Source organism: Crocuta crocuta, unplaced genomic scaffold (genome assembly GCF_008692635.1).
Source record: "Crocuta crocuta isolate KB4526 unplaced genomic scaffold, BGI_CrCroc_1.0 scaffold4, whole genome shotgun sequence".
Lineage (NCBI taxonomy): Eukaryota > Metazoa > Chordata > Mammalia > Carnivora > Hyaenidae > Crocuta > Crocuta crocuta.
The window spans coordinates 4,175,361-4,187,785 of NW_027529996.1; the positions used below are offsets into that span (position 1 = coordinate 4,175,361).

The 12,425-nt window shown below is 40.7% G+C and overlaps 1 protein-coding gene and 1 pseudogene across 1 annotated transcript in view; one reads left to right on the top strand and one right to left on the bottom strand.

The window, feature by feature from the left end:
- The window catches only part of WDR70 (WD repeat domain 70), a 272,504-nt gene that overhangs the window by 16,602 nt on the left and 243,477 nt on the right, over positions 1-12,425 (bottom strand). The window contains exons 14-17 of the mRNA XM_077763475.1: positions 9,609-9,709; positions 7,880-7,959; positions 5,753-5,869; positions 3,293-3,455 (exon numbers count right to left, since the gene is read on the bottom strand). Coding sequence (XP_077619601.1) covers positions 3,293-3,455; positions 5,753-5,869; positions 7,880-7,959; positions 9,609-9,709 — 461 coding nt within the window. The remainder of the gene's footprint in view (positions 1-3,292; positions 3,456-5,752; positions 5,870-7,879; positions 7,960-9,608; positions 9,710-12,425) is intronic.
- On the top strand, positions 406-536 carry LOC144231098 (U2 spliceosomal RNA; annotated as a pseudogene).

A 12,425-nucleotide genomic window follows, 5' to 3' on the forward strand; every position in this document is an offset into this window, starting at 1 on the left:
ACCCCCCCAGCCACAGCAAAGGAACTGAAATCTCTTTAGCATTTTTGTGTGGGGTGCTTTCATTTGTAACAGGGCACCTATCTGTCTTTGTCAGAGGGCTATCAGCAGGTTGCTAAAGTCCTGGAAAGCTGGAAGTACCTGGGAATGTCTTCCCTACCCCCTTCCAGCCATCACCAATGGCCAATAGATACTGAGCCATTAATACTCCAGTTACCATGGCTCTGACCAGGCTCTCCAGGGTTACCCTATAGACTGAGCCAAAGTGACCCCTTGAAACTTTGCTTGATACTCCCTTACTTGGTTTCATTACAGTCCACTCTCCTCCTGGTTTTATCTATGGATGCTTCCTAATAAATCACCTTTATATGAATCTTTTTCTCAGGTTTGCTTCTAAAAACCCAAGCTATTGCTTCTTAGTCTTTTGGCTAAGATCAAGTGTAGTACATGTTCTTACCAGTTTAAGAAACCCAAGCTAAAACAATGTGTTTTTTCTTTTATGAAAAGTAGCTCATATGATTAGCAGATAGGGAACTTATATTGCTATAACATGTACATTGATTTGGCTTATAAGTGATTTTTTCCAGCATATTAATGTTTTGAAAAGTGATCAGGGTCCAGCTTTCTCATAATTTAAGAGAAAACTTTAACATTATATAAAGACATCAAGAAAAAACATGAATATACCTCCAGCAATACAAAAATACATATGCACAAGTTTATTTACTATAGCACTGTTAGAAATTGCAAAATACTGAACCACCTAAATATCCATTCATAGGAGAATAGCTGAATAAACTATCATGCTTCCCTATAGTGGAACACTGTGCAGGTATGGAAAAAATGAGAAGGAACTCTGTGAACTGATACAGAGTGATTTCCAGGACATAATCCTAAACGAAAAACAGCAAAGCCCAAAAGGGTATTTATATGATGCTACCCTTCATGTGAGAAAGGAGAGGGTATAAGAAAATACCCAAAAATGTATTCATTTGCGCAAGAGAACTACAGGAAAGATAAACCAGAAACTAAAGAGACTGATTACGTGCAGAGGTGAGTGGGGAAGAGACTGGGTGAGAAAGGCTATGGGCAAGAAAAACAAAGACAACTGTGGCACATCTTGTGGTACCAGAAAGTAAGGAAGTGCTCAAAAACATAGGGATCTGTCAAAAGAGGATAGGAGTTATTCTGAAGGAGATCCTTCTGGCCAAAGCTGGAACAATTTGAGCACAAACCTAAATAATGATAATACTGAATTTTTTTTTATTTTTTTTTATTTCTAGGAGAGAGAGAGAGAGAGAGAGACAGCGTGAGCAGGGGAGGGTCAGAGAGAGAGGGAGTCACAGACTGAAGCAGGCTCCAGGCTCTGAGCTGGCAGTCAGCACAGAGCCCGACGTGGGGCTCGAACCCACGAACCACGAGATCATGACCTAAGCAAAAGTCGGATGCTTAACCAACTAAGCCACCCAGGCGCCCCTCAATAATACTGAATTTAACCCATAAAGCATTTTAAAGTCTGCAATGATATAAAAATATTTGAAAAATAAGTAAATGTGGGAGAAGGGACAATTCTTGCTCTAAGTAAAATTCCAGTTAATAAATATGGAAGAAAGAGGGAAATAGAAAATCACTATTAGGCAAACACCACAGTAATAACTACTGCAGGCAAATCTACCCATGGATAATAAAATTAGAGAGCCAAAGTTTAAAGAGGGGCAGGGTTTTTATAGCTACAAAATATCACCCCCAAATAATTTATAAACTCAAAATAATGACAGCAACTTACAATGAAGAAACTTGGCAGACATCACCTTAACCAGGTGACCAAGGTCAACATCACCAACAATAAGACATATTGACATGACATTCTTGATATGATGCACCCAAAGGGATACAACATCAGTCCTGTATTATGTTTGCCAAAAATGCATGGTTTCATTCCAATTGTGCAATATATCAGACAAATCTAAACTGAGAGACAAAATGTACAAAGTAACAGACCAGTGTTCACCGAAAGTGTCAAGGTCATGAAAGACCAGAAAGACTGAGAAAATGTAAAGACTGGATGAGACTAGGGGCACTGGGTGGCTCAGTCGGTTAACTATCCCACTCTTGATCTCATCTCAGAGTATGATCTTGGGGCTTATGAGATGAGCCCCACATCAGGCTCTGCATTGAGAGCATAGAACCTGCTTAGGATTCTCTCTCTCCCCCTCTCTGTGCCCCTCTACCCCACTTTCTCAAAATAAATAAATAAACAAACAAACAAACAAAAAGACTGGATAAGACTAGGGAGAAACAACTAAATGTAATACGGTAATATGGGACCTTAGCCAGGATCCTAGGACAGAGAAAGAATATCAATGGGTAACCCGGGGAAAATCAAGTAAGGTCTGTTCCTTCATCAGTAATATTGTACCAATGTTAATTTTCTGGCATTGCTAAATAATTATACTATGGTTATGTAAGGTGTTAACATTAGGGAAAGTTGAGTGAAGAGTGTACATGAGCTCTTTGAAATTTTTCTATAAGTCTAAAATTAGTTTCAAATGAAAAATTAAGAATCCAAAAATTCTACAATACTACCTTTCTTTTGTGTGAATATACCTGTTTTAGTGGCTTTAACTACATGTTCATCCACGTTGAGCTATTTCAGGGAATCTGAGCAGGCAGGCTCTACTCTATGTACGTGTTACTTACGTATATAGCTCTGCAAATAAAAGCAGTCCTTAATGACAGACCTGCAGACTGCTCCCCTTCATTTGCTTTTAACTCTCATCAACTAAGATAATGCTTACTGTGATTTTCCTTTTTTTAGTCATAACTAGAATGGGCTTCATATAATGGTTTCCACTAGGCTATAACTCTGATGAAACTGACCTACTTTAAAAATTCACCATTTTAGGGGCATCTCAGTGGCTCAGTTGGTTAAGCGTCCGACTTTGGCTCAAATCATGATTTCACGGTCCATGGGCTCAAGCCACACGTCAGTCTCTGTGCTGATAGCTTGAAGCCTGGAGCCTGGTTTGGATTCTGTGTCTCCCTCTCTCTCTCTGTTCCTTCCCTGCTCACACACTCTCTCAAAAATAAATCAAGATTAAAATAATTCACCATTTTAGAGTCCTAAGAGACAAACAAATGCCTCAGTTTGGGACTATGAGTACCTGGCTTATTTTTCATGCTCAAGAACAGAACAAGAAATGGGAGAGTGAAAACCTCAAAGCAGCCATTGTTATAGTCTTTCATATTCATTAAACATAATAATCTTTCCTATTTTAAAGGGCTATTTCCTTACTTTGAATATGCTGGAGAAACCCAATATGGGTTGTCTTCGGCGGCTTTAGCATGCCTCAAGATGGCTTCCCGGGGATTGCTGTCATCAGTTTTGTCCAAAGCAATGTTCTTCACAATGTATGATGACAGAGTGCCCCCATGGGTTCCAACCCGGCCACCACGACCTGTTTCACAGGAAAAAAACCCAATCAGAAATGGAATGAGCTTGACAGTATATATGTATACCTTGTATGCACTGTACTTATCTGAAAAGGCTGAGAATTCTTCAGTCCTGGCTTCCAACATGGCTGGTTAAATGAGTAACAGAGTGAGGCCACAGCTTCACGCTTACCTGATTTTTGGCATTCCCTATGGAATCAAGGTTTTGAGCACTCTGGAGCTTCTTCAGACTTTGGTTTGAGGCGCACAGATCTCAAGAGTACTTCAGTATCATCCGTGCAGCTTTCACAAAGTAAGAAATCACCAAATCTTAACTTCCCCATAACATTTTTAAATAGAAAGAGATATTTTTTGATATGTCTTAGCTGCTTAATTTACATAATGATATCAATGCAGGAGGAATTACAAATATTTTGCTGTGGATATGCCTTAAAAACATTCCTCAGGCATGAACATTTGAAATTTAATTAATAAAAATAACCAATATTTGTTAGACACTATTTTAGCTTTAAACAAACAGATCTTAGGACTTGCCATCTTCCAGGTACCTTGTAGAAGAGAAAATAAGTAAGTTGAATACACTGATTCACATTATTTTATGGTACTGGAACTGCTCTAGTAGACAGTAAGCTCATAAGGGCAGGGATTTGTTCTCCACTAGATCCTTAACAGCTAGCCTGGTGCCTGGTACCCAAAAATGTATGACATGTTAGGAAAAATTAAACAAACAAACGAAACAAAACAAAAATACATGAAGAGCCAAAAGCCAAGCTGTGCTAAAAGATTAATTCTATAAATCAAAGTAAGAGAAGACTAAATAAGGCAGGAAATAATTAATTGGGAAAGGATTTGTGTGGCCAGTAACTATTATGGTACTTGGAGGAAGGAGAGAGCTCTTCAGGCTGAGGTGGTTGGGGAGGTCTTTAGGAAGAGATGGATCCAATTTGGGAAAGCTCAGAAGGCAGAGGTCACTTTCAGTGAGCAGAATGGGTTAAGTACAAAAGTATAGCAAGAGGACAATTTAATGGACATTTGTGAGCAGAAATGAACCAACAGTCAGTCATATCAGAAGATCAGGGTAGGAGAGAAGTGAGGTGGAATGCTAGAGTAGACTGCGGAGAACCTTGATTCTCTGCAAATGTAACTGGAAGTGCGAAGCTTATGAAATTTGGGGGCAGTAGCAACATGAACGTCAGAGGAGTTGGGGCGCCTGGGTGGCTCAGTTGGTTAGGCATCCGGCTTTGGCTCAGGTCATGATCTCACGGTTTCATGAGTTCTAGCCCCACATGGGACTCTGCACTCACAGCACAGAGGCTACTTGGGATTTTTCAGTCTCCCTCTCTCTCTGCCCCACTTCCATTCATGCTGTCTCTGTCTCTCTCAAATAAAGTTAAAAAAAATTTTAAAGAAAAAAAAGGAAGAAAAAAAGCCAGAGGAGCTGTAAATAAAAGCAGTGTATAATATGCATGGAGGCAGGGTGGGGAGCAGAGAGAGACTGCCTTAAGATAAGGTGCCTAGTTAGAAAGGCTTTTCAATAATCCATGTAAGAATATTACCTGGGATCTTAGATTAGAACGGGCAGAGAAAATGACAAAAAAAAAAAGGTAAGAAAAAGATGTGAAATGTTTTTAAGGCTAAAGGTGCAGGCCAAACAGATGTAGGCTCACAGCTGAGGTTCAAGATAAATGAACAAGTCAAAAGCTATAGGCTTAGGAGCTTAAAACAATGGAAACCACACAAGTGATAGCTAGTAAAATGGGATTCCAGTAAAGATATGTGTTGCATGATAGCCAATGCTGCCTTGTTTCCTTCCGATCCCTACTTTCGTAAAAACTCTAAGGACCTTTATTCATCTTGTAGGGGAATGGACAGCTCCATTGTATCAACACAGAGCTCAGTGATGGCAGCTTTTTGCCTTGTGTGAAACCTAATCCAGTCTGGATTCTAGTTAAAGTACCCAAATGTCGTATATGAAGCCAATATTGAGAGCAGTGGTTTTATCACTGGGTTCTAGGAGCCCCAGAGTGTCACCACAGTCACCACAGCTCAAGTTAGAGAGCAAGCAGAGAGGGCTCCAGACTTCCTCTCCATTTTTATCAGTTTTATGCATCAGGATTCTGCATCAGATCGTTAAGCAAAAAGTTCTGATGATGAAAAGAAAATGTTTAAAAGCCAGCATGTAGTAAAATCTCTCTGAAGACAAAGCGGCATCCAGGCGCAAACCATCTTCCCAATTTTGTATCAGTGACCCCCGATGGGCCCCTCAACCCCCTCTGGAGATCACAAGTTAGATCAGAGTCACCTGGGCCCGCTACAGGAGGTTCAGGTTTATGAGACTTGAGGGGATCCAGTCTGTCCTTCTCCAGCTGTTTCCTTGTACTCCGTTGGCGGGGCTCACGGAACATGGGCAAGGCATGAGCTACAAGAAGTCACATTTGAAAATTTTATTATAATAATAACCCTTCCATCCAAAAACATAGCTGACTCATGACTAACTAAAAGATGAAATGAAAGTCATAATGACAGCCTTCATCTAATAATAAAAGACAGTCTTACTGTAACCAATTAGCCAATTTTGTTTCAGACCAGACTCACTGTTCACCTCTGCTGGCAACTAATGGCACTCAGGAAATACTGTCAAATACTGTCACGGAAACACTGGTGAGGCTCCCCATCTCCCAAGCGATGATTATCGCACCTCCCAAGCGATAAAGAATAGAAGAAACTTAATTTCTATGGTTTTGAAAAGAAACACTTAATGGGACTGCTTATTTTTTCTTATAGGACCCAAATGTGAATAATGCCAACAGCTTGCCTGTCAGCCCTGAAGTTTCCTCAGATGCCTCATAAACACTGGAATCACTTCACACGTTTCTGAAATGTGACCACCTCTCAGAAGGAGTTGACAACACTGAGTAACCGGAAGGGAGGAGCACTTATCCCACTAAACTGGGATAAAGGTTGCCTTGAGTGCACAGAGGTGCCTGAATCTCCTGGCACCGTGACTTGATGGGGACTTTTCCCTACTTTGATATGGTAGACAAAACAAAAGCACAAGAATCAAAGTAATATCTGCCCCATTGCTGTTGGTTGTTCACTCAATGTCAGAATTAAATTTCACAATATGAACTAGTATACAAATGTAAAAGGAAAACCGTGATATTCTGTGGGAGAGAAAGAGGGTTACTGGGGGAAAAGTTAAATAATGATCTTTTTCTTGACCAAAAAATATACCAGAATTATTTCTTTGGATCCTTACATGCTGAGTAAAACCTCTTTTAAAAGAGGAAACTTTTTTCCACGGGAGTGGGGGAGGGGTTCAAAGGGCATTTATAATATGAATGACAGAAATGTCTAAAATACCTCAAAAATTCTAGTATCCCCCCTACCCCTACCACCAGCTGGGGCCAGGACCATCTCTCGTACTGGTAAAACATGCTTGCCTTGAGTCAGGGGAGCTGAGACACACAGCTACCCGTCACTCTGTTGGGCAATACGACATAACAGTATTTTTAGGAGGGGGAAAAATAGCTTTTCACTTCAAACGACTGGAGGAATTTAAGTAGGCCGCGTGTAATTACATGAGCTAGACTGGTTGTGACACCGACTTTAACACTTCTACTCTTGCAAAAAGTGTCATGGGATCTCTTGACTGATCGTAAGCTCCAAGGACTTGCTTGGTCTTACAGAAGACCCACCAGTAGAGAGAAAACCCAGCAGTACAGCGCCCCCTGGGCTTTAGACTGAGACCCTGGTAAAGTCCACAGGGCATCAGCTCATCACAACTGCTACTGCATCCAAGATGTCCTTCCTAGCCACTACTTGTGACAGATCTGAGGCTGTGGCTCTGAGAAAGACAAATCTGCCAGATTAACAAAGTTGTGTTGAGAAAACTGACAGAAGCTGCTTATTCTGGTAAGATTTCTGGTACCCAAGGTAGTTCATTTCGTATCTACATGTCTCTGGATCTATCATATGGTCACAGAGTCTCAGAGGAAGCTGAAGGAGACCCTTTCCCTAGTCTCCTCACTCTCCTGGTAAAGTTCAGTTGTTCAGCATCATACTGCAAGTCAGTAGTAGAGCTGGACAAATCCAGGTCTCCTGATTCCAAGCCCAGCACTCTTTCTTGTTTATTCTTAGAACAGACTGTTATTCTTTAAAAGGCTGCTATGGAGTAATGCATTAGGCTCAAATAGGCTTTTCCCTTTTGGGTTGAAAGTTACATGAAATCACCCTGTCTCTGTGATGAGTCACAGAAGCTAAAGTGGTTAGCTGTTACATGACTCGCAGTTCTGTCCATATGATATTTTGTAATATATGCCTGGACTGTGAAAACTTTTTCTGTCTCTAAAGCCATGAGATCAATGCCACACTACACTGGGAGAAAGAGAGAGAGAGAGACTATGGAGAGACCATGCTAACAACTTACGGGTGATGATGTAGTCCTGGGTTAGAGTTTCGGCTTGTTTCGCCTTCCGCTGGGTTTTAACCACACATAATTTTGCTCCCCTGGGGGCGGGTAAGAGCATATTATTTTCTTTACTTGGTCTTATAAACAGAAAATCATGTCAAAAGCATTAGATACTTTCAGGAACACACTCTGTGCACACCATCTAGCCAAGTCCTTGACTTTCTAAGGGATGGCAACAGATGGGACGTTGGTGATAAGGCATCAAATTTATGGGAAAGCAAGTCTGTCAGTCAGTGGTTACTACTGAGTGAAAGGGTTGGAGAGGTAACCAGGCAACAGAACACTAGTTTTAAAAAACTATAGAAACAGCTTTTAAGATGTAAGTTAAAGAGAGAGAAATAAAATTAACTAATCTTTTCACCCTGAAGGTCACAAGGTTCAAATTTTAGTTTATGTCTCATATGAAAGCAACCTGGGTGGTCTATACCCCAAGTGGCATTCGTCCACATCTCAAATGTAAGAGTACAAGTGTCTGGAACTGAGTTGGCTTGGCAGTGTTATCACAGGGCTACCGCCCAAGAATGTTGTGGGGTTAACCAAAAGTTTGATTAGAACACTTCACTTTTTTTTTTAGCAATACTGAGCTATCCCTCTCAGGAGGAGCAAATACAAATAAAAAAAATTTCTTAGAGATTCCAAACACAGAAACTTCCAAATGGGTGCTATCAAATGGGGCTCATCATTTTCTCAAATGAAACAGATTCTTTCTCTCATTCTAATTACGTTAGCATTTTCAATCCCTTTATTAAAAAACAAACAAAATCCTATTTGTTCTTAAACACAATAAAAACTTTACTTTACACAGCAAGGGTTCCAATGCTAGTGCACAAAGTTCCAAGGGAAGATGGGACTGTCTACTTCTATTCTGATCGAAATTACAGCAATGAATATTCATTAACAGCGGATGGGTTTCCTTTCCTCAAAAAGGATGTGGGAACTCAAAATAGGTTTATGGGGGACCCCAAAGAATTTAGTGTATGAACTTTAATACTAGCTGACCAAGTCTCCCTCTAAAGAAAGAACTGATCAAGCATTGTACCTTAACAGAGACAAACAAAACCATCCATTTTGGGGGTGGTGACAAATGTCTACCTTTGTGCCCAAAGAAAATGAAAATAATTGAGGAACTGGTTGAGCCTCCAGTGAAGTTTTCAGCCTTTTGAAACACAGGGGTATGTTTAAGTCTAGCATTTGGGGTGGGCGTGGGGTTGAAGAGGAAAGAATTTGTGCTGTCCCTTTCTGCTGGCAAAGAACAACCCCACATATCCAAACTGCTACCTGATAAAAGCCCAAAGAGAAAGGGAACAAAACAGACTAGCTGTTTCCGTTTCCTGTGAGTGGTGAGTTCCCTGCTTTGTTAATCCCCTACATGTATCACAGCTAATGCCATGTGCAGGGTGGTATGCAAAGTGGGCAGGACGTTTTCCCCCTTTGCACTCAACATTTCAGCTAAAGAACTGCAAATCCCCAGGAAACTTTCACTTTGAATTCTGTATGGATCAAGGGCAATATCCAAATCCTCTTTAAAGTACAATACCAGGAGTTTGAGGCTTTACTCTGTGCCAGCTGCATTTTCTAAAAGGGTGGATCCCCATCAAAGGGGGAAATAAATAAAAGCAGGGTGGGAAAAGAAACCCTCCCCCCAGTTGCTGTCATCCATCTAAAACAGGCAAGACTTATAAAATACCTCTGACTCTTGTTGGGGTCATAATAGACTTTAGCCAATCCATTTCCAGTTCCTACCATGATCTGGTTCAGCTTTGGATGCCACAGGCAGCGGACAACACTCTGAAAAAGAAAGGCATGGTGATCAGCTAAAGAAAGCCAAATAAAAATGGGAAAAATCCCACTTGTGCTTTGACGGCTAGAGCCAGTTTACTAAACTGAATATCCTCCTGATGGCTACCTGTAATTTTTAGGACATTTTCCTCTAAACTATAAGGCTGTGTCCCTGAGGTTCAGTTCTACTCCATCACTTGTTGTCTGTGTGATACCCTTTGAAGATGAAAAAGATGTTCCTTCCGACACCCCTCCTCTCATCTCTTGACAACCTTGCAACCACAAGGTTAGGCTTCCCCAGCTCCAGTGGCACGTGAGGCTGGCACCTTAGAATGCTGAACCCACATAACTCAGTTCTGCTCACCACTGAAGCATATTTAGATCTTGGCGTTTCATGCTTTTATACACACAATATGTCCCTCTGGACAGCAGATTGAAGCCAGGTGGTTATTGTTTTTAGTTCACAAAGATCCAAATCTCATAAAGCTTTTTCAGGAACAACACATATTTGCAGGCATTGAATAATATCTCCCTATCTATGAGATAAACCAGGAGGACAACAGCAGAAGTAAAACAGAGACACGGCATACAAAGATTTGACATTAACCTGAATGAAAAGCTATTTAAGAGAAGGTCCACTGGAAGTTATGCTCTTTTGAATTCATTACTGCTAAGGAAAATAAGTGGTACTCTGGGGTCAAAAAGAATGAGTTCTCAGTGAGAACTACAACCTGTTTTTAATTTTTGTCTGTAGTAAGGGCTGAGGTGGGAGGTTTAGCAGGGGGAAAGGATGAAAGGGGGGAAAGATGAAGCTAAAATTGGTAGGCAGAAACACCACGTACTAGGTTCTGTGGATCTCGTTCTGATAGAACAAGTAAGGAGTGGAAACATCAATTCAAGATTTATTTAGAACTGTCACGTGCCAAGCAATGCACAAGGACTAAGGAAAACTGGTACAATCAGAGACTGCTATTTTAGGTTCTAATAGTAAAATGAAAATCATGGCATCCTGGCCTCCCAAAGCTATGTCAGGCTGAATCCTTCTGGTTTCCTCTCCCTAACCATCCTGCTCCTTTGTTAAAACAGAGTATCTGTGAATCTCCTCAATCCCTTTTGATAGAAATCCTGGCTCCCACCTGCCTGGCAAAAAGTATGCACATAGTTATTCGGCTATGAATCCTTCTCTGAGATTCCTGAGGAACTTACAAGGAAATATAAGAGTTGCAGGACTTCTAATTCATGTCTGATAATACTCTCTAAGAATGGTTCTTAAGCTCTGCACCACTGAGGACAGCTGAGATGGTCTGTTGATAAAATAAACTCAGAGTGGCTGTTTTTTCTTGGTTGGTAGATGGTAAAATTAAGTTAAAAGGGTAGGTTTTTACGTCTTTAGATTTTCTTTCCACAATTTTTCTTAAATCTATGGTGACGGCTACTGAGTGTCCATTAGCAAGTGCTAAAAGATGATAAAACATACAATAGTGAGTATTAATTTAAAAAAACTTTGAAAATAATAAGTATATTATATGTAGTTTGGCTTTTGAGGGAGGGTTGCCATTTGGTACACATGCTTGTGAAACCCACTTTATAATGTGTGACTGTAAAAGACACATTTTATCTAATAAAACTCTGCTTGGTTGGTAAGATGGAATTAAGTATATCAACAGTTCATGGTCTTTACAAAGCACAGCCTGACTTACAGGTGCTCTGCCACTGAGATTAATTTGAGAACCACACCTTGACCACTGCAAATTTCCAGGTCATGACTAGATGTAAGGACACATGAGAAAAGTCACAAACATAGCTTCACAGACACTACCAAGAAGTTGTTCATCCGAGTCAATACTCATCTCCTTCAAGTCACTCCTCATATGTCATCACGCCAAGACTTCCCCATTTAAAACTGTACCCCCCAGCTGTCCTTATTCTTTTTCATTTTTCTAAAATGTGTATCACCTTTTAACATAACATATAATTTATTGTTAATTATCCTTATTATCTGCCTCCCCAATGTGCACATCTGCACACAGGCAGAGGTCTTGGTGTGTTTCAGGTGCCAGTGTACCCCAAATGCTTAGATTAGTGTGTGGTGGTCAATAAACATTTGCTGAAGGAATGAATTAAAAGTTACAGTTCACCCAAGTTGCTTTGCTAAGTGGAGTTAGAGACAATTTTCAAGTTAAAATCATTACTACCTATCAAGAACAATTTTATTTCTCTAGATCATTATCATACTCAAGTATCCTACAAAGTAGGGTTCATTCCCTCCCAGTGTGGTCCTAAATAGAGGGATGTGCATGACCCATAGAGCGAGAGAAGATAATAAGAGGGGCTTTCAAGGGCCCTCTGACATCGCAGCCACCTAACAGATGGCTCCGGGACAGTCTTAAGGACATAGTATTAAAGTTATTTCTCTTCCTTGGTTCTCTAGAGGTCTGGCTAAGCAGTCTAAAATTACTGGTTCTCAAATATGTTTTCAAGTGAGCAGGGTGCAGAATTGGAGAAGATCCACAGTGTAGGCCTGGTAAATTCCAAGACACCCAGCCAAATAGGCAGTTTCCAGGGGCAGCAGGTTACCGTTACTCTCTCCCTCTATGCTGAGGGTGTAAATGTTAGAGAGGCAACTGCCCAGGCCAACAGACCAATGTCTGATTGCTTTCTAGGGAGTCCAAACTCAGGGCACTGTACCTCTATTCCTGTTCATGTCCTCTACACTCTGGAGCTC